At 38.1% G+C, this 23,163-nt stretch overlaps 1 protein-coding gene across 2 annotated transcripts in view; it reads left to right on the forward strand.

The window, feature by feature from the left end:
* The window catches only part of PTPRN2 (protein tyrosine phosphatase receptor type N2), a 633,132-nt gene that overhangs the window by 580,233 nt on the left and 29,736 nt on the right, over positions 1-23,163 (forward strand). For both annotated transcript variants that reach the window (XM_068174516.1, XM_068174508.1), the window contains exons 16-19: positions 914-987; positions 9,120-9,197; positions 21,219-21,338; positions 22,498-22,664. In XM_068174516.1, coding sequence (XP_068030617.1) covers positions 914-987; positions 9,120-9,197; positions 21,219-21,338; positions 22,498-22,664 — 439 coding nt within the window. The remainder of the gene's footprint in view (positions 1-913; positions 988-9,119; positions 9,198-21,218; positions 21,339-22,497; positions 22,665-23,163) is intronic.

Consider the following 23,163-nt stretch of genomic DNA (forward strand, 5'->3'; position numbering starts at 1 on the left):
AGTCAGTGGAAAGAAATGGCATTTCGTGAACAAAATTTGGCCTGTTTGTGACAGCTAAATCAGAATTAAATGATTCATCACATAGAAACATTTCTTTTTTTCATAACAGAAAGTGAGTCTGGATGATTGGAAGAGATGCAGATATCTGCATTGTCTCTGTCTGAGTACAGACAAATAAAACCCACCCATTATACGTGTTCTGATGTATAAATAATTATATTTAAAAAAAGGACTAGATGGGCAAACAACAGGAGTGAGTCTCCTATGTCCAGAACTGCTGTTTTCTTTACTGGTGTCTGAAGTGTAAGATGTCCATGTGTGCTCCAGTTGTACTTAAAGTGAAATTGTTGGCATTTTCTCTCTCCCGTGATCATCTCCAAGTCATATTGTCTCCCCATGTCACTAGTGGAACACCACACAGCACTGGTCTTTGACCAGGACAGATTAACTTACTGTCCAGCTCTCAGCTGTACTTCCATGTCCCTGCTGTTCCTATTTTAGAGGAGCCAGGTGGACATAGTCCCATCAGCTTCCCTCTTCCATGACCCTGCAAGCACAGGAATGTTTGTTATATTACTGGGGGGGGGTTTAGTGATTTGCCTAGTTTAAATCTTAATCTCCCTGAACAGAAGAGATTCTCGTTTTTCCTGTGAGAGGTTGTAGCAGATCACAGTCCATCTCACGAAGACAGGCTTTTTGATACCAAGCCTCTGCAATATCCCATTGTTTCATTCCTGAGTCAGGCTGCGATGCTGTGGCTGTATCAACCCTATGGCTAGGCTGGGAGTCAGAAGGAAATATCCTTTCTGATATTTTCCTGTCTTGAAAAGCACATTAATCAGACTTTGAATTGTCTATCATAAAATGTTAGAAACTGGTATAGAAACTTTCTTCTCCTTTTTTTCCTTTGCAGACGACCATTCCAGGATATGTCTGAAAGGTGAAAGTAGCCACAACAATTCAGACTACATCAATGCCAGTGCAATTGTAAGTATGGTAACCTATGAGAAGTATTCCAAATAGTTGATCCTTACCATTCCTTGTTGTCAAAATAGGGTCACTCCAGGCACCTCACTGCTAATCTCAGGTTGTAAACACCTCACAACGCTGGCGCTTCAGCCTGTCCTTTCAAATTGAAGAGAAATATATATGCATGCAATCCTTGAAGTTTATTTTCTAAGAAAAAGTCACTAGATAACCCTCGTTCTACCTTGTAATACTGTCAGTTTTTCTGTACTTCATATTAGATATTATTAATTTACAGATTATAAAATTCAATGTTTTACTTAGCGGAGCTTTTCCTTCTCCTGAGAGGTAAAAATAGCTTGTTCTTTTTTGCATTGTCCTACTAGCTACAGTAGGAGGAATGTTTTCTGTAGGCATGGAGAGCTGAGCTCCACAGGCTTCTGAGCTTTTTCTGCATTAGGAAGTGACATTTCCTCTTACCTTTCTTATTCTGTTGACCTAGTGATGCACAGTCTGGTGGTTCTGTAGCTCTCCTGGTTCTTCTCTGAGCTTGCTGTTTTGAAAGCAAGAACAGGATCCCCTAGCCCCTGAGTATTCGTTCCAACTGCAAAGTAGGTCAGTCCAATTTTTGTGTCCAGATACTCCAGTGCTGCCCAGCTGCCGTTTCCCATGACTGTGTGAGCTGAATATGAATCCTTTTCTTGTCCATAAAAGGTGATAGGGAGAAAAGGTCTCTGTTTGCAGACACTAAACAGGTACAGTAATGCCAGTGGCATTGCCCTGTCATAGCATCCCAATGGAAGTGTCAGGATATCCCAGTGAAGGGGGAAAAAGACACTGTGTCTTTGACCTTGTGGAACTGCTGGTATTGCAGTCACTTTTTCTCACAGTTCTTATGCACATTAATTAGGCACCAAAAAGTTATTATAGGGCAACTGTGAGAAAGAGCTTAGGATGGAGAATAAGATCTCATTGCAGTGGGCTGTATTTGCCATTATGGGCTCATTTTCCTAGGGAGTATCGCTCCCCCAGTTAAATGACTTTGTGTGGGCAAGGCAGCTGACAATTTGCAACAGCATGAAATTACAGGCTGCTTCCTTCCAATGTTGTTGATAATACTTTTTTTCTTAAAAAAACCCCAGCAGCTACATAAAAAGTGTTCCCTGATCTTTGTTTCAGCAGAGTTCAAAGCTTCATTTCTTCAACACATAAAAGTGCTTTATTCAAAGAGTTAAAAAACACACAGAAGCCCAAAAACACCTTTGGGATGTTTTTGTCATTGGCTTAGGGTAGAGGGGAAACCAAAGCACCTGCATGTTGAGGGATTGCCAGTTTCCATTTCAGAGGACAAGGGTAGATAGGCACAGATTAGAGTTTTTAGACTGCTTTTAGGTATGTCTCTTGACTAGACCAAGCTTTGTCTGGCACCAGGATCAGGGAATCACAGGTCATGTTCCAAGGAATGTGCACCCTGCTTGTAAAATCATACACAGAGGTCCAGCTCCAGGGCTTCAGTGCTCTGCTTGTGTCTTCAGGACCCAGCTGGGGAGTTATGTTTGGTCAAGCCTTCATCTGATAGTAGAAACTGAGAGGTTTTGTGGGAAGGACAGGAGTGGGAGGTGATAACTGGAAGTGAGATATTGTATTCTTGTACGAGCTTGGTTGTAATTCACATGGCAACAACGTGGTATCAAAGTGGAATTACAGCATCTGTAGACAGTGCTAAGTGGGGTTCAGTGTTGACAGCAGTACAACTCTGGGTTTTTACTGGACTACTGCAACCTGCCCAAAAGTCTGTGTAGACACAGTTTAACTACTTTTAGTACACCATTTTGGCTGGAGAAGGGGGTAAATTCTTGCATGTGTGTATGTGTCTGTTGTAATTGTAGTTTTGGATTATGGTGTAACTGTTTCTTTAATTACACTTAAGAGTAAAGTATTAGATTAAGTAGTGTTGTAAGTGAAGAAACAGGACTAGGATATCCCACTGACAAAACTGGGAAGAGGTTTGCTTTATCAGGATTCCCAAAGCTCATGCAAGCATAGGGTCCCTGCTCCCACAGCTTTAACTCTTGTGTTTTTACAAAGGGCTGTAAATGTGCCTTTCCATCCAGCTCTTGATAAGGGTCTTTCTGTGGGGTTAGAACATATTTCTTTTTTTGTTTTTTTCCCAGACTCAAGAGTTCTGTTCAATACAAGAAGTCACACTGATGAACTAAAAATTCTTATGGCTGTCTTTGTATCTCTTACAGAAATACCTCTATGCCCAGAAATAAGTGGGTTCACAAGTGTTTTATTAGATTGGGATTAGTGCCCAGTAACTTGCATAGCCAAGAAAAACTGCCAAGAAAAAATTTCAAGTTCCTCTTCTTAATGGTAGGATAGAGACCCTACTGTGAGAAGAGAATGCCACAGCTGACAGTTGTGTAGACCTGTTATTCCAAGGAGAGAGATGCTCCTGTTAGGTACATGAGTTTGCTCGATTTAGCCAGTAGTCATTTTGCTATTTTGAAAGCAATAGATCAAAATGTGTTTCCTGGAGGTGATGCAGTGTGGGGCTGATAGGACGAAATCCCTGCTTTGCAAGCCCATGGTCTGGAAGGATTCCCTGCAAACTGCTGAATTTCAAGCCAAATTAAATGTCCTCAGATTAGTGTAAACATATTTATTAATGTGATGTAGTTTTTATATAATAAGGTCGAATATAGAAGTGGCAGAGATACTCAGTCTCTATTCTCCCCACTTCAAATGCCTACTGCAATACTGAACTGGGCACTTGATTCTGCAATATTTACCATGTTTATACAGTTAGTGAAGCCTAAGTTGGACATATGTGCTATTGCTACTGCTGTTTACTTGAGATCTTTCCTGGTAGCAGGCGCACGTTTAGTTAGTGTCCGTGAAAGCACACAGCGGATGTGGAGTATCAGTACAACTGCTTCCACTCACTCTTGCAAAAATCCTGCCGTTTCTTTCCTTCAGACTGTTTCAACTTAAATAACCTCAGTAACTATCCTGTCAATACAGTGATGCTCCTGGTGCATTTGCTGCTTGCAGTGCCTGGGTGAGGAGTGAGCACTGTTGTGAGATGGGCATTGATAGCAGGGGATCAGTATGGGATGAACTGGAAGAGGCTTTTTCCTCCCTGTGTGTGGGAGCTGTCTGGTGCAGGAAGAGTGTAAAATAAAGTAATTCTATTTGAGCTTCATGGAGGGAGGCTGCCAGTCCTGTACATGTTGCTGGGTATCTCCAGATTCTGGGTGAGTGGTCCAGTCTCCAGCTGGGGCTCACTCAACCTTCACTGAAGTCTAAATGAGTGTAGCAGCACACGGTAAAAAAATCCCCATGCTAGACAATGAGTTGGCCACCTGCCCACATGTTTCTTCCTTTTAAAAAATGCTGCCCCCCCTCAATACCTCAATGCTTCACAGCAGGATGTGAAAATGAGGTTATATTGGTGGCCTCAGAGCAGCTGGGAATGGGTGAAGAGAATCTGGAAAGATTTAGTCCAAGTTCTTCCCATATGTCTTTTATTTAGCTGTAGCATGAGGCCAGGCAAAATGAGTCCTTAGGATAAATTTGCAGGATAAAAGTGAGGTAGAAATCTGTTTCCATCCTCTCTGAAATAACATAAAATACTATGGTAATAACTCTGGTATAGGCAGCTGAATGAAAGGCTTGCAATTACAGCACAAGGAGACCCTGACTGTGCAGAATAAAACTGTGATAATTACTTCTGTCATATTTGTACTTAGTCCTCATTAAATTTCAGGAAAATCATCCAGTAGTAAATAATGTGCAATCTTTGCTTTTAAATCAGAGGTCATGAAAGTAAATGGGAAATTCTGTTTTTCCTCATAGGGTGTCTGAGAGAGAAAAATCCCATCAACTACGTTTAAAAACTCAGTTTGCTTATTATTGAAGACACCAGACTGAGGAATGTCATTAGCATGACAGTTTGTTCAAATACAGCATACAAATTTCATCAGCAAGAATAGACTCTGAAATTCATAATGGCATAGGCAACCAGATTTGCTTCTTTCATTCCATTAGGGGCTTTAAAGGAAGGATTTAAAAAATTGTTTTAAATTTTAATTCAAACATGAAGATGAGGACTAGTCTACCTTTTTAATTTTAATGCTGAGTTGAATGATTACAAAGTTCATCTGCATTTGCTGGATATGCTTTCTTTTGCAAAAACAAATATACTTCTTCTTTAAAGACTGTCTATACTTTGCGTAATAAATATATGCATGGAAGTAGATTTTCTTGGTGTTGTAAACACATTAAGTCTGGAAACCACACAGAAGCTTGAATCCATACAAATTTTTAAGGTGTTAATCAGATTTCAACTTCCTTTCTGTTATATTTGGTCTACACTGGATTTCATTCTGATCTCATGATTCAGAAATATTTCAGATGGACTCAAAGGCTTTAGAGGAAGGTAAATATGGTGGGACTGAGACCACATCTCACCCTATGGAATTCAAGATCTGACAAGCTGAAAGGGAAGGTAAAGGAAAGGAATTCATCAGTATTATCATTTACATAAAATTTCAAAATGGTCATTGATGCCTATTGACACTTTTACTTCAGTTTGCAGTTTTACAAGACTGTTTAACAAGAATCTACATGTACCACTCCCGATGATTTACTCCCACAATGTATTGATTTTTCTGTATTTCATCAGCATTATCAGTGAAATCATGCAGCAGCACAATCTCTATCAAAAGCTCAACAAAATTCAGCATTCTTCAGGGCATTCTTGCAAAGTCTTAAAACAAGGCAGCTGGATAATAGAACCCTTGAGGGAAGAACCAGCTTTTATTCTGCAGTAAAGCAAAGGTGGAATCCTGGTCTGATATTAACAAGATGCAACCAGTTGTGATAATGTTCTTCATATATTTTCCTACTTTAGGGTACTGTAAGCCAGCTTATACTACAAAGCCCTGCAGGAAAACACAAGTTGTGCCACTAAAGTTTTTTCTAGTTTTTCTTTTCCAAGAAGAAATCTCAGTGCTCCTCATTTTTCTTTTCATTTGCTTTTGATACTGGTAGTGATGAAAATCAGTACAATCAATTGCATGGCCAGTTATAGTAACCCTTGACCCTAATATAAAATCATGGAAAAATAGATTGAAACATTATCACCAGACTTGCCTATGCTGAACTGCAGCAAAAAATGAGAATTCCACCATAGTGGAACAGTTGTAATAATTGTAGGTTTTTCTTTCCAACAATGGCTGTTCAATCCCATTCTGATGTAAGCCTTGTGAACTTGGTGCTTTGATGGGGAAATAGAGGGAAAAATCATGTTCTTTTTGAAAATTATTATTAGGGTGATTTCTGAAGGTTGTTCTGATGTAAAATGTTAGCAAACAATCAATTTTTGTTTTAATACTTGATTGTATGGAGTCTGGAGTTCTCCATTCTTCTCTGGAGAATACATTTTCTATTTTATTTTCATGAAGTGAGAAATCTGAGGGATCCTTGAAAGAAGAAAATGACTACTGACATTAAAAAAAAAGCTTTTTACTTGATCCTTGATTAGTTAGTTTAAAACCCATTACTGACTTTATTTCTTTATTCAAACTTCTGTTAACTTTGATAGATTAAGATGCCCTTGGTGTTCTTGCTGACCTTGAGAGAATAAAAAAGAAAAAGGCAAAAACATTCAAGAACCTTGCCATCACCTACTCATATTAAATTGAATGTGACCAGACTAGGGATTTTTCACACTTTTCTTGAAATCCACGGTCTTTTAAACAGCGCATGTAATACAAAATTGATGAAACCAGGAATTTCATTTAATTAGTGTAAACTTTGCTCTTACTTTTGTTCAGTTAAAGATCATTTAATAGTGTGATAGCATTTTCTGCCATTTTCTATTTGCTCCAAGCAGGAAGAGTTTCTGCTCATAATTGTTTTTTGTGCAACACAATGTGCTTGGAATATAATAATTGTAATTGTCTTTTGAATTATTGTTAAACTGCTGATATACTTTACCACTGTGCTTATTGTAATGTTTGCCACGTTCCAACAGCACCTTAGTGACAGAGGTTGATTAATGCTGAAATGCCAAGATTGGCCTATTCCTGATTTATCAGCTGAATGTTGAGACATATTTCCTCCATGACAGCACTATTTGCATCATCCTTGATTTCTTCTGCCTTTGTTTTCTGGCATGTCTACATTTAAAAATAAAAAAACATTTAGGAAGAATTCAAAGTAAATTTTATTTTTTCTAAAGTTTGGTGTATTTACTGTTGGTTACATTTCCAAGCCAAGTTCTAGCCTGTGGAGAAGTGACATCATTTTTGAGTGGATGCAGCTCACAACAATTTCCTCTGGTAGTAGCATATCCTCCTTGGTGTAGATCAGTTTTTCTAAGTTAAGATTTTTTAGTTCCAGCATAGGAAATCATTTCACCACAAATTTAAATCTTGTAGATCTTTGGGATTCAAAACAAAACAACAACAAATCATTTCAACTGTAATGGAGAATAAAATTCCCCCCCTGCTTTTAAGCTTGACTTTGCTTGATCACATTTATTGTTGTTTTCAGCTGTGTTTAGTCCAGTGTCTCAATTCTTTCAAAAAAAAGCCAAGCACAACAGAAAAAAAAGTTGGCCGTTTTGAAATTTTTCCTAAGGGCTTTTTTGTTAATACTAATTTCTGGAGAAAGCTAGTTTTCACTGGTCTCAAAATACCCACAGTAGTAAATGTCCTGCTATTAGAATTGCTTTTGTCAAAAGGCAAAGAAAGCAAGGTTGACATTTCTTGTGAGCAGTTGCTTGTTGGGAAGATTTATTTGCTGATAAGAGAAGCATCCCAATGAAACTTGGAATAAAATGATGGTATTACAGACATCCTGGTCAAGGTTTTTTTGTTACTATGGGAGATGAAGCAGAAGTAAGCTTTTAGTCTAAATGGATTCAGTGACTTTTACCTGTGTTGTGTTGTCATGGAGAATTTTAATATTAAGTCCAGCTTAATTATACATCAGAAAATTAGAAACATAAAAGTGTTCTCTTCCTTTTTGCAGCATTCATCATATTGTTGTTCTGTTAGAATAACTTACATCTGTTCTTTTATGGTTCTTCCCTCTTTTATGTTGCACATAATTATGAGGTGCCTTTTTTACGCTGACATGTACCATCACTGAAAATTTTGATAGGCTATGAATAAATTCAGGAGATGCCTGTTAATGCAAATGTGACTCACATTCATTCTTATTCAGATCTTTACTTATAGAATTGTGTATTGAGACAAATTCTGCCTACAGCTACATGGCTGTGAGTTAACTTTTATCGACTTCAGTGTCACTGAGTCACACCCACACATCTCAGAGCTGAAATGGGTCTCTTTTCTTTATGTTCAATGTTTTGTCCTGCTCAGTTCAGGGTTAGAATGAGTTTGTTTGTTTTTTAATCCTATCAGCAGATCTTCTTTTTCAGCAGAATGGGTCCTAAGATTTAGAACCAAGAAAACCACCCATCAGTTCAAAAACATTCATTGTAACACACTAATCCTATTTACTCTTGATGGCTTTGTTTCTTAGATTCTTTATTTTTTCTGCTCAGTGAATTTTCTGCTCCTTGAATTAAACGTAATAATTAAGGTCTTTAAGCAGAACTTCCTCCATTGAGGCCAAATCCATGCATTTAGATAAATCAGCTAACCAGAAAAAGCCAGAAACTGAATTTGTTCCCCATTTTTGCTGTTTTTTAGTTACATGTGCCCTTGACTGGCATGGTGGAAATGGAGAACATATTTAGATGTGTGGAGCATTCTTAACATTCAGTGTAGAAAAATGTTTCAAAATGCTCCTAGGTTGCTATGAAACCACGAGTACTGATCTCAAATAAATGCCTTTGTCAGCCACCATAAATGATCTTTCTCTGCATATTGAGGACATGGGACATTGCTCATCACGTGTGCTGATATTCATCTGGTGTCTTCAGTCTCTTGGGGGAAAACTTCTCCTCTGAGCTTACAAATAGAAATAAAACAGTTTACTTGCCAATAAAGGGTGGAGGGATATGACAGTCCTTTAGGAAGTCCCTTGTTCTGCCCTCACATACTTTCTGTCTCTAACACTACAAGGGATTTCCTTTAAATAAATCCAGTTTGTCTTCTTCTTCCTTATTCCAGATGGACCATGACCCCCGAAACCCTGCATATATTGCCACCCAGGGCCCTCTCCCTGCTACTGTTGCTGACTTCTGGCAGGTAAGTTAAACATCTTTTTGAAAGCTGAATTTATGTCACAAGTTTTTCCTGTACTTCTTGAAATGTAATTTCTGCAAAAGTATGTTGTGCTTGAGTCACTGTAAGTGGAATAACCTTAATTTCAAAATATTTAAAATCTAGTACATGGATATTCAAGCCATTTATGTGTAAAACAAGCCCTGCTAAGGAATAGTTATCTGAAAATTATACTGAGAATCTCAGGGCAAAGTATTCATATTTTAGTGCCTGGTCTCTGTAACTTAATTACTGCCAAGGATTCAGTGATTTTCAGAGGGCCTGGAGAGTGTAGCCAGAATTCACTGTCATTCTCCATTCTCCATCAGAAAGGACCAAACACCAAGTGCCATGAATTTTCCTTTGAAATCTATTCCACACATGTCCTAGTTCTCCAATATGCTTAAATCTTTATGCATTTCCCCTGCCACAGGCAGTTACGACCCAGCTGCATAAATTTGAGTCGGGGCAGAATTCTTTGCAGGACTGGGGCTAAATGGAGTAGTTATTGATGCACAATTAGGAGCTTACTTTGCATGCAGGTGTTTAGTGCTGGTGCAGCTCTCAGTTTTGGACCAGCACACATTGCCAGGGTAGATGTGTGTAATGGATACAAGTGTTACATATTCCTTTGGAAGTACAGAACTGTGTCTGAAAGTTTACAGAAGCTGCCTGGGGAGGAGGCCAGCTGGGGCTTATTATCAACATGAACATATGCTTTTATTTTTTGTTTTGGATTATGAATTTAGAAGTTTTTGTTTTGAAGATAAGAGAATGTCTGTGTGACAATTTTAGAAGTGCCATTGTATTTTAGGAGCTTGCATCTGTTGAAATCATCTCTTCATCTGCATCACTTGACCTATCCTTAGAAATTATTAACTGATCCCTATTGAAGACTCTTTTCATGTCACGATTTTTCTGATGAGTAATTGGGACATTTTCAAAAAAGTTGTTGAATTTTGGGTGTGTGGATATTTAAGTGCTCAGTCCAAGATATTTTGAGACTGTTTTCTAGAAGGGCAGAGCAAATGCTTTCTGCTTGAAGTCAGGTGAGCTTTTGGTCTGGCTTGAATTTTCAAGTAGCTTGTGATTTTTGTCTTCACTCTTTGTTAATTAGCAAGAATTGAGAAGACTGATCTTTTTTGCTTGGTAAATGAATTTCTTCTAACAGGCATGATACTTGAAAATGTATTTGTTAAGTTACACATGCAAAATCAAATAGTACGTGAGCTATTCTTTAATGACATTTTATGATTTCTATGGCCCATGTTTTTAATTGTTTCTTTTTTCATATTTGTACATCTACTTTGTGTGTACTTTGACCTGTAAATGCCCCTTTGCATGTTGAAGAATATATGTTCCTGTTTTTAAATATGGCATTTAAAAAGCCCACTTTAAGTAAGCATTGCAGAAATCAGAATTAATCATACAAGCATAGTATGAAGGATATCTTTCATTCTTCTCCCACAGCAGTTTGAAAAGTTAGGCACCCTGTTGGCACAGTCACAAAGACTACAACTTTGTTCTGTGGCGCAATCTTCTTCATTCCACTTCATACTTAAAAGATCTCTTTCTTTACTTTCTTTCCTCATGCTATTTTGTGTGGAAGAGTCTTCACTTTCCTTCTGCTCTTTTTGCTATTTCTCTTCCAGTAATCCATCAGTGAAAGTTCACTCCAGCTCCCCACCAGATTTGCTGTAAACGTTTCCTCAAAAGCCGTTTGGGAGCTGTTGTTCAGCTTTGGTTTGAGTGCGGTTGTGTGCATTTCTGATGTGATGCTCTTTTACTATTTCTTCTGTTAGGTTCCATAGAAAAGGTGTTTTTTGACATCTATTTTGATGATGTCTGTCACTTCAACATAACAACCTACCTATGCCAATGTCCTGGTTTGGTCTATGACCCACTTTTCGTAAACGTCCTGCCTGTCACAATTCAATGTGCCAGTTCTTGTCCCAGACCTTTTACACAGCCCAGGGTATCAACCAGATGTAGCAAACAGGCCAAGAGAGATGAGCTCCTTGCAGATCACTGCATCCACGACCATGGAAATGAAGAAGATACAGTGTACAAATCAAAAGCCGTGGCTTGAATATGTTGCAGTTTATGCCCAGTTGCAGGAGAAAAGTTAATTTCTATTTTCACCTAATTGTGCCTATTTTAATGTAAAGCATAGGAAAGCTGAACTTGCTATGGAAAATAGTCTTAACTCCTGTCAGGGCACAATCAGTTGATATTTACTTGGATACAGTTTTCTGTTGTTTATGGTTCTTCCATGATGCTGCCACAAGGGATTGTTTAATGATTCAATTATTCATTCCTGATACATCTTCTCAGTGGTTCTCCTCCCTCTCCCTCCTCGACTTAATGCCAGCTGTTGCGGAGTTGCATTTCTGTTTTCCCTTTTTGTGCTCAGTGAAGCAGTTTTCTGATAGGGAGAAGAGCAACTAACTCCAGAGGGATCTGGGACTATTCTGCTGTTCCTTGTCTAAATGCACAATGTCATGCTTTAGCAAGTCCAACAGAAACTCTTGGAGCTCGACATCACCTTCCATGGCAATATTTACTGGATGTATTGATTCCTATTTTTGCAGAGATTTGGCTGCTGAGATTCCCAGCAGTCAGGGTGCACAGTGGGCATCAGCCACTCCGTTGTGTCTTGGCTGAAAGGTTGCCCCAGCAAGAACCGGTTAATTGTTTCCACTCCTGTAGGCTCTTCAAGCTGACTTCTAGAAAACTCTTGTCTACAGAACATTTGTTTTACTTGAAAGTGTAAGGCAACTTTCTTGGCATTCACAACACAGCTGATATCCACAATGAAATTCAAACTGCTTCTGATCTGTTCTGACTGTCTGCATTTCGTGCTCTTATTCCAGATATAGTTTCTAAACCAGCTTTCTCTCAAGCTTGCATTATATTCTCCCACCAGTCAGTGACTACCTCTACAGCAGCTAGTAGTCTGGCCTGCTATGAATGGATTTGTGGAATGTCACAATACTTTGTAGGTTTTAACAAACAGATAATTTAGTTTTGGGCAATCTTTTTTTCTAGTTTTACTGGCAGGCCCCTCTAAAACCTGTTATGTTGATCCAGTGCCCAGTATTTTAGTGCAAGTGCTGTTAGACACTTAGCAAACAAATTCCCATTTACTGTATTCAAGTTGCCCAGATCCAAACAAAGATCATAATTAGCTCAGTGCCTTTCCTTTCTCAAACTAGGCAGAGCTTTTTCATACAACATTGATGGTGTTTGGCCTAGGCTCATCTAGTTTAGCATTCTTAGTACAGGTGAGGTCTTAAGCTGCACCAAGAGAAATATAGCTTGGATATTAGGAAAATATTTTTTACAGAAAGAGTGATAAAGTACTGGAATAGCCTGCCCAGGGAGGTGGTGGAGTCACCATCCCTGGATGTTTTGAAAAAAAGACTGGATGTGGCCCTCGGTGCCATGGTTGAGGTGTTAAGGCTGGGTTGGACTTGATGATCTTAAAGATCTCTTCCAACCCAGTGATTCTGTGTGAATCTGAGTGATCCAGGCCTAGTACAACTATAGGATTGAAGAGGCACCAGTCCATTTATCTCACTAGTGACCACTTCTTGGAAGATTATGTCTTTTTGGTAGGGTGAAGAAGAGCAGGTATCATTCTGCAGTACCATTTAATTTGAGCCACTAGAGTTGGCCATTAGTCTCAGAATTTTCTGTAAAACTTTCTATTTGTTTGGGTTTCCAAGTTGACTTGAAAGATCAGCTTGATTAAAGTTTTTCTTTCAAAGGCACAATGTTTGAGCTGGAGATGGTCCAGATGCCTGGATATTGGTTATTTGCAAATGGTGTTAGAATTTGTATATACTGTAAGAAAAATAATGATAAAAAAGGCAGTAATCTTACACTGACTTCTAACGGCAAAAAGTCTTCATGGTTATCTGTGTCCCTCTGGTTTACTTCTCCAGATCCTTAGATTCTTGGCATAGCTTCTCTAAGTTAGCAAGTGCCAAGTTAGCTCCAACTTTCCTGGCTTACCTCTTCCTTTGAAGACTTTCTAGCCTGCAGGAGTTGTGTTGTCAGTCATCTCATTGATCTGTTTTGCCACAGGGCTTCTTAATCTGTCTGGATGCTCTGTGTTTGCGGCTCAAGCAGAGATTTCATCTCTACCCGCTTGTCATCTCTTGGACCACTCTGGAAATTTTCCAGCCACTACTTTAATTAATTTTGAAAAAGCCTCCAGCTGATTTAAGTCTTCTTTTAATTTTATCTGGTCTTGTTTTCATCTTTTACCAATTACTATTTCTGAGAAATACATCTTTCATTGATTCTATTCTTGTTCAGTGGGAATTCCACCTCACTATTCCCTTTCTCGAAAACTGGATGACTGTCCTCACATGGTATTAATCCATTTTTACCTGAGTGGTTAAACAATTTGTCAGGTCTGTGGGTTGTTTTCTTCTCAGCTGGAAAGAAAATTCATCCTCAGGACAGGGTTTTGCTTTGATAGAGTTCCATTTTATTTACAAAGAAATAACAGAGTTTTATTTCCTTGAACAAAGACAGAATCAAATAACAGTCAATAACTTCTATTTTCCAAATCTCATTCACCCAGTGTTTTACCCCCAACCTCTCTTTCAGCTTTTCTTCTACCAGGATCACAATGCTAGTTTGTCGAGCTGTGCTGGTGGTTTCTTTATTCCTTTTACACATTTATGCTTCTTATCAGGATTAATCATCTTGCCTTGATTAATGCTCTCTCTCTGCATTAAGCATATCAGTTTCTAGAGAAACTCACAGGTCCATATGCTTCACTTTTCTCTTGGTTTTGATGATAACTTCTGTAATTTCAGTTATCAGTCTTCATAAAAGAGTTTGCTTGTTTCTTACAGTTATCTTGAATGAAAGGTGATGATTTTGTCCAGCAGCTTCAGTGAGATTTCACTCAGCTCTTTCACATAGCACTATTAAAATTCAACATCTCTTTGAACATAATTCAAAAGAAAGAGGATGTAGAACATTTCTGATCTATAACAAGTTTTCGCAGCAGGAGTTCCATGTTGTGAATAATTCTGGAGGCATAAAATTTTATTATTTTCAGTATGTGCTGGGTTATAATTCCACAAAATATTTGACATGAAGTACATGTCTTAACTTGCAAAGTATTCTAAGAAGCAAGGGATGATAATATGCAAGAAACTATTTCTAAGAGTTAGGATACTTAGAACCAACTGTCCTTTCACTGAAAAATTGTTCTTAATTATGCTGGTTTTATAAATTGCATGTCTGCTGAGGTTCGTCATCTCCTACATTTCTGTAGGAGGCGATAAATTTTCTCTCTGAAAAATACTCCATATAATGTCTTTCTTTCATAAATCTACCCACATTTGCCCTTCTTTCCCCTCCTTCTTTTTGGAGGGAAGTGCATTTTCACGTTTTTTTATTTTACCACATTAAGTGAAATAGGGGGAGGGAACAAGCACTTCCTGCCATGCTTTAGTTGCCTTGGAAAATGAAATAATATGTGATATATATACTTCTGTAAGGATTTGTTGTGCTCCTGTGATGTCCTCCCTCCATGAAGAACATAACTAATCATTATCTGAACATTATTGAAGTTCTGCAGCAGGGTGAGAGAAATATGATTTTCCTCATTTTGCAAATGCTGGGTAAGGTAGTGCACCTATAGCAGTTAGTCATGAGAGTAAGTTAAATACAGTCCACATTTGTAGTGGACACACTCCACTAGTTTAGACCAGAAAACTCCTTTGGTTTTGCCTAAACAGATCTGTAGCCCAGGCTAAATAGATCTCCCAGTGCTTCAGCCTGGCAAGAATTACAGAGCAGACACCACTCATGAGCATCACCAAGTCAGACAGGAGGTGGAAGGAAGACTTCAAGCGCTGCCCCTTTGTTGTTGGGGGGCTCCTCTAGGAAGCAAGGGAAAGCTTCATCATCCTACACATTCTGGGTCAAACCCATGCTTTTCCTTAATCAGTCTTGCCTCCACTACTTGTCAGTACATGAAATAGTCTTGAAAGTGGAAATGCCTTTCAGCCTTCTTGTTAATGCTCCCTGTCTCTTGCTGACAAACAAAGAGAGACCTCACTGGAGTGGAGGTTTGCATTGTTGTGACTACAGTGACTGGGGAAACCTCATCTCTGTTCCCTTGATTATTTTTTACTTTTATTGCCAGACTGTTAAATGTAAATTACAGAAGTCCCAAAAGTCCACAGCTCTAATAGGAGCTAGGCAGTTCAACTGCCATTTGCTTTTTGTTGCCCCAGTCCTGCATTTCTTAATCTAAAACTATTTTTACATTTCTCTACCCCTGTTCAGGAGTAAATTATCAGCATCAGTCCGAAAAATTGACTGATGGTTTCCTCTCAGATCACAATGGCATATTGAGAACTGATTCCTGAATCACAGTCTTGAGGACTTGATAAATCTTTGCATGTCTAATCAGCAGCATTTGCTTCTCTCTTCCAGTTTTGGAATTCAGCAAAAGAAATACAAAATACTGTCAGTTGACTGTTTCCTCTGTAAAAAGGATTAGTCATCAGTAGTCTCCAAGGACAAATCCCAGTAGCAGGAGACCATGTCCCCACTGCTGAATGAGTCTTCCAGCAAAATCAGTGTTCTAAGCCCATGGGCTGAGTAGGAACAACTGTACCAAACCCTTGTCTGCTCTAAATGCTGGTTTCTGTGCTCCCAGTTCAGCACATTTTTTGAGTGCTGAAATTAATTTGCAGACTAAATTATTCTTCTGCATTTTGTTCTGTGCACACACCGGGCTTTCAAGCAGTTGTGATTCCCAAGTTTTATTTTCTTTGCCTGGAATGGGACTTCCTGCATGTCTAATTAGTTCTCACCTTCAGAAAGAAGAGCAGATGAAAACCAACAGAAAGTAATTCAATGTGTAAAATATGCATATTTTAATTTAATAAAGGAAAAACAGCAAGGGAGACATAGGCACAGAACAGTAGCCCCTAGAGCTCTAGTAACTTGTCAAGCCATGAGAAACAAATATAGCATTAGAAATTCCATAAGCGTTCAGTGAAGGAGTCTGCTTTTACCATGCTCCCTCTAATTATGGCTCTGGTTGGAGAAGGTACTTAGAAATGGTCCCTTAAAATTGTAGCCCTTTATTGTTTAGTTTCCACATTTTCAATACTAAAGGAAAAGCTAATTTTTAATTATTTTAGTGGACTTTTGCTCCTTAATGTGGTTTTGTCAGCAGTGCAGCTCTAAACAGAGCTCATATTTAAATTATTTAATAATAAGGCTTGTTAGGAGTCTACTGAGAAGAATAAGAGCAGTTTATGTCTGTATGAGAAAGCAGAAAGATAAATTATTGCAACACATACAGTCATCTTGAATTTGCCTTTCCCTATGACTTCCAAGTAAGTGTTGCTACAACAGAAAGGGACACAATACAACTGTGTATTTATATATGGTCCTGTCTGAAGGCATTTTTCCAGCTGCAGTCAGGTACTTTTTAAATGAAATACAGATTGTTGACCGTTAACCTTTCAATCTACAGATTTGCTTAACTTTCAGGCACCATTGTGATTTTGCATATGGCAGTTCTCACCTTGTCAGATTCGACCCATTTCATATTAAAATTATGTCATTTACAAGCAAAATATTTCACAAAAAAAAGTTTGTATGACTTTCTGACTGGCATGCATTGTGAAGCTCTAGCTGGTAACAAAAATCTAAATTCAACCCAATTTTTTCCTTCAGTTAAAAGATCCTCATTTTTTGTTAAGCTTGAAAGACATCACAGTTGAGTTAATTATTTTCACAATGTGTAATGTGATAAATGTTATCTGATGCAGCAAGGGTTAGCACCTTGTGTTGTTTTTTAGGAGTCCTGTTTGTTCATATTGAGTTTTGACTATCAGAAATTATTTGGGTTCTCTTTGCTGGTTCATCTGCTTTTCCAAGTCTTTGTATTTACCAGTTAAAAACCAATTGTATGGGAAGCCTAAAAGACTGAAAAAGTAAATTCTGTAGTTTGCTTGAGGTCTCTCCCAGAGAGCAGCTGGTGTGATTTGCAGGTTATATTTAGTGAACTGGCTGGATTTAACTGATTATCCCATCTATTTTCTACTTTTAAATCATTACATTTTAGAAACTTCTCCACTAGTCTCCATTAAGTGAAGAGTGTCTGGGCAGAGTTCATATCTTGTAATTTTCCCATCAAAAAAAATGACAGAAATGGCTGAAAAAGGAGTTTGAGAAGAATCATTTATTATAAAAAGAAGCTTCAAAGTGATGAAGTGTCTGAAAAATAAAAGGGGTTCATATTAACCATTTTATTTGCAAGCTAGTAAACAAGAACATTTTAAATTATAAACTATCAAAAACTGATGTTTTATCAGATTTATGGCATTGTTGTAACACTGGTTCTGCTATTTGTGACTTTGTTTTTCTCATTACATGAAAAACCAATTCTGTGCTCCTTTTCAAGTAATTCTTACTAAATATAATTCATCCCAATGTGGAAGCCCTTTATATGGAGCTGGCAATGCTGGATAACCACAGCATGAGGTCTTTACACTTGGTAGATTTCATCAACAGAGAATTCTGAGGATCACAAATGCTCTGCTCATCTTTGGGTTGCAGGATTCAGCCTTTAATTTGCAGCAAATGGAACAGGATGGTGTTATTCTTGTCCAAGAAGTGTTCTGAGAATGATGCATACAGCAGAACCTCATTAAAGATCATTAGCATGTTACTCTCTAAGCCTACAGACTGAAGGTGGACATGTCATACAAAATCATGCAGTGTCCTTCCTTTTCAGCAAAGAATGCACTGCAGGCTCTACAGTGAACTCCTGTACAGAATTCAGGCTTTCACAGGACTCCATTCAACATTTCTTCTCCTGCTGAAAGTATTACCATGAATTACAAACATGAGCCTGCCTGTGCTAAGTGATTCAAAAAAAAATAAAATTAGTATTATATATTGCAAATATATACATGTGTGTATTATATGAGATATATATATATATATATATATATATATATATTTAGGTTTTGTAGAAACTTAGAGTCTAAAGCTTAATTTTGCTGAGCTTTACATAAAAAGAAAAGCCTCCGCCCTGAGGACCTGATGGCCTCTTTATTCTTCTATCACACTGTGCAAGCATACAAAGTTCAGAAATATGTGACTTACTGCATATTTGCAGTTGAACTTCTTCCTCCATTCTCCAAGGCCAGCTGAAATGTCTCCTTGATAACCACAGGTGCTTTTTCAGAGGCTGTGCTGGGATTGTGCAGACCAGGTCTGGGCTACCTGTTCTTTCTTTACCAAGACACATTCTTGGGGCCACTTTGTAGTTTATGAGTGTGTCTGGACACTGAGCACAGCCAAGTGTGAAGTGCTGGGCGATGCAGCTTCTGAAAACTCCATCAATTACTTAAAGATGGGGAGGTAAACAGATGACAGTGTAAAACTCTGAACTGCCTTTGACTCATCCTGCTCCCAAGTTATTTGGAAATACATGGTAATAGATACCAAGCTGATGTTCTAATATTTCAATTAGCAAGGAAACAATGAAAATGCTGTAGTCCTCCAGTCACAGGTGATGAGCCTTAGTGAAAATCCCATCTCAATGGTAAGAACAGGAGATGCAGGGACAGTTGCTTGTAACAGGAATGAAGACACTAGATTGTATTGCCTTCTTGATTTAGTAGATTTGACTTCTACTTTTCACACAATGACCTAAAAGAAATATTATACCCCAGAGTAACTTTGAAATTGTTTGTTTAAATTAACTTTCATTTGGATTTATGCTTAATGAAATCTTCAGAGATGCAGACAGCCCCTCGCTAATGAAATGCTCTGTCTTTGAACCAATGAGCAGGGTTGCCAAACTGTAAGGATTCCTCTCTAAATGAGTGGGCTTTTATAATGTTACACTTGGGTGGCACAAGCAGAGTGCTCGATGATTAGTTTATGGTCTAGATCATTGTATTTTTATTACACTCATAAAAACTGTGTTTCTCCTCATTTTCGTAATGGCTTCAATGAGCTTCTATACCTTCTAGAGGCACATTAAATCGTTATGTGATGAACGTACTGATTTAGTGGGGCTAGTTTTAAAGTAAGATGCATGTTTTGAATTCTTATCTTCAGTCTGATTGCTGGCTGAAAAAGGTGAAACTATTTTAGAATGAAAGAAATCTGTATCATCTTCCTTACACATAAAGAAGGTTTTCAGCTGTGGCCTGAAACAAATGCAGTACAAAAAAGATACAAATGGTAAATATACATCTATCTGTAAAGTTCCTATAATTTTAAAGTATGTTTAAATGGTGTTGTGGCATTGTGAGGTTTAAACATGAGGATGAGGAAATTACAGACATTTTTATTTTAAAAACCTTTTTTAAGGGGTAAACATTAAAATATTATTCTTAAATTCCACTGTAATTTTTTACCCCACTTCTTTTCAAAATGATAAATAACCCTATTCTGTGTAAACCCTAGATTCATTTCTCTAAATAATTCTAAGCCTGTTTTAAAAGTAGTTTTAATTATGTTGCAAAATGAAATAAGGGAAGAAAAACATTATTTGTTTCTCTATATGCAAGCTATTCTTAAAAGAGAAGACAACATCATTATCCATGAATGGGAAACCTTTTTATTTGATATGTAATTTAAAAAATAATCCTTGAATTGAATGTATCATCTCATCTTTGCACAGTTTAGACAAAGGCCTTTTTTGTTGACAAAATTTACATGTCAATACAGTTGCTTATAAATATTTCTGTGAAATAAACATAACCCTTCACAAAAAGAGCGGTTTACTCTTCATTTAGTAATTTTATATGCTAGCAAAAAGACAATGAAAGTTGTATGCAAATATAACATCAATGTACAGCATAATAATAACAGTTTTTAGTGATTATGCTGCTTGGTATTAATTCATAGAAGCCTTTTTGTTCAGTCATGGGCTGTGTTTGGAACAGAGATATGCCAGACCAGAGCATCTCTGCTTGTTTGCTGTTTGTGAGAGAAATCCAGAAATCCTTTAGTTGAGGATGTTCTTGATTCTTGTATCCTCCTCTGTGGCTGGTCTAAATTATTAAGTGATCATGCTGGCAGGAATATACTCTGTTTTCCTCTGTTTCTGCTGTACCTGTGCTCTGTGAGTGCACTGTCTGCAGCACGAGCTGGACTTTCATTCAACCTTCAGGAAAAAAATAAAAAGGGGGAGAAAGGGGGAAAACAGAACTAGAAAAGAGAAAGGAGGAGGGGAGAAAAAAAAGAAAAATAAAGTAGAAAAGAGGGAAAGAGAAAGGAAAATAAAAAGGAAATTTTTAAAAAATGGACAAAGGAAGAAAGAAGACAAAGGAAAGCTGGAAGGAAAGAAAGAAGGAAAAAGAAAGTAATGCACATTTGCAACGAATCTTTTATAAATGTGTATTTGGAGAGATGACTTCTCCATCCAAAATGTTCCCAGAAAAACAGATTTGCTTTGAATTTTCTCTGCCTTTTCTTCATTACTGTTGTTCAGATGCAACTTTTATGATCGTTTCAGCAATGCAGCACTTTAATGGCTTTTGCTACTTGGCAAACTGAAAAAAGACATGGGGTTGAGAACACAAACAGGTTTCAGTACATGTGACTTTAGCAGGTCTGTGCTTGCTTCAGTGTTAAATATCAAATCTTAAATAGATGGGTGTTCTGCAAGCACCATTCAGTGTTCCTTTAGTGGATCTAAAAGTTTGACAGAAAAGCAGTTGAACATGGTACCGGGAGCCAGGAGAGATTTTGGGGATGACCTGAATTGAAATCGCAGGAAATTCTTTAATATTTCATGGACGCCTGCAAAATATGGTGCCAGTTTATTCAGGGATCTGAAAGCAGCTGCAGAGTAAAAGTGTCTAATGAAAATGAAATAAATTTCCTGTGAATGGAATAAATTTTGATTGTGTGTCTGAGTGCAGTAATTATACATGTCACGCAGTAATTAGGCAGTCACAATGTGGCCACGGTGTCTTTCTTTGTCTGCAGATGGTCTGGGAGAACGGCTGTGTCGTTATTGTCATGCTGACACCCCTCGTGGAAAACGGAGTCAAACAGTGCTACCACTATTGGCCAGACGAAGGGTCAAACCTCTACCACATCTACGAGGTACCTGCACAAAATTTCTGGTTGCAAACGTGACAGTAAGTGCAGGGGCTGATTCCAGACGGGGCAGAAGGATGCTGGAGATGCTCTAACCCGGAGGTCGAGCTGCGGACTCTGAAATGCGCTTGGTGTGCCTTCGGGTAGCTCTGCATTTGCAAAAAAATTGGAGTGCAGCTTTAACAGCAAGGTGGTTTCCACCGAATAAAGTATAGTAAATAATGGGTGAAATATCGCAATATTAAAAAGGACAATAATGTTTGCATTTTGAATGGTTTTGCAAGTGGTTGATATATGAAAGCGTGTATTTGTGTTTTATAGGAAAACAGTATTTTTAGAACTAATGGATTTTGCCTTAGGATAGCCATATGTAAATCTTTGTAGAAAAACCTCTATATTGCTGTAATAATTAATCCTATCTATTTTTATCTCTTGCCTCAGTCACAACAACAAATATATATTTTTATTTTCTGCTTTGCATTTCTAGCCCAAAATACCATATCACGAGTTATGTTGCAATGCAACATTGACAACGACTGTCAGATTTTTCCAGTGGTCCAGCTGTGTAGAGGAAGAAAATAATACCACAATGCCAAATACGAAGAAATGTGGAGAAATTGTGAAGAAATACTGTTATTTAAACTAAAATGGGAATAAAATCATTTTCTGAAAAGATGAGCTTTGCAATTTTAATGCATTTTTTAATGCTTATTTATCTTCATAGCAAAATGAACTGTAGTTTTACTTCTCATGTGAATTCAACTCAGATTTTTAAGACCCCTGAGAGTGGGCTGGGCATTTGTGCATTCATTTGTGGGCACTTCTGAAAAGAAAGAAGCTGCCAGTCTAACACATTTTCTATACAAAATATCTTTTGTATTCACATAATGTTGTAAAGATTTAATTCAGTGAATTTTCCTTTTGCATTAAAATGGTCAAGATTTTTCTTATGTTTTCAATGCAAGAGCAATGGCAGCTAACCCCTTTCTGACAGCTACATTGATTGCTAAATGAATTTTTTTTCCCCTCCATACTGGCCAATTTGCTAATAAAAATAAAATTTTCATGCCATTCCTTCATCCCAGAAATCTTACACCTGCAATCCTGGAGACGTGACTTGCAACCAGAATTGCTGATCTCCGTTTGTTCCTTCCTGTGGGTGCAGGTAAATCTTGTCTCTGAGCACATCTGGTGCGAGGATTTCCTCGTGAGGAGCTTCTACCTGAAGAACCTGCAGACCAACGAGACCCGCACAGTGACCCAGTTCCACTTCCTCAGCTGGAACGATCAGAGGGCTCCTGCTTCCACCAGATCCCTTCTGGATTTCCGCAGGTAAAGCACAAAGTATGGCGCTTCTTCTAAGACCATACGGGTCTGAGGAGCTAGTGCTTTTTTTTTTTCCTTTAAAGATTTTTGGGTTGAAAGTGGGGTCGTCAGCCTGTAATGCCACAATGCTAAACCAAGAGAAATATCGTCAGTAGGTTGACGTTTAGCGTTGCCTCACACAGAGATGTTGCCTGGGTTTAAGACATATTCATTTCACATTTAGAGATCAATACCTTTCCTCCCTTTGTATAATCCCAGTGGTTCTGTATTTCTTTGTTTTTCTAGTATTTATCCATATCTTCCATCCAGGCTTTTCATGTGGCTCCCCCAAGATCCTTATATCAGGACTCTCACAAGTAAATTAGGAAGTGTGAGCTTTAAAATAGGAATCACAATGGAGTCGTATGGCGATAGTGTCATTCCCATGGTACCATTTGCTCATAAGGATCCAACAGCGAGGTCTGCAGACCTTTGGCTGCAGGAAGGTGGAAGCTTGAGAAAGCAG

This window comes from Anomalospiza imberbis, chromosome 1, assembly GCF_031753505.1.
Source record: "Anomalospiza imberbis isolate Cuckoo-Finch-1a 21T00152 chromosome 1, ASM3175350v1, whole genome shotgun sequence".
In the NCBI taxonomy this organism is placed as follows: Eukaryota; Metazoa; Chordata; class Aves; order Passeriformes; family Viduidae; genus Anomalospiza; species Anomalospiza imberbis.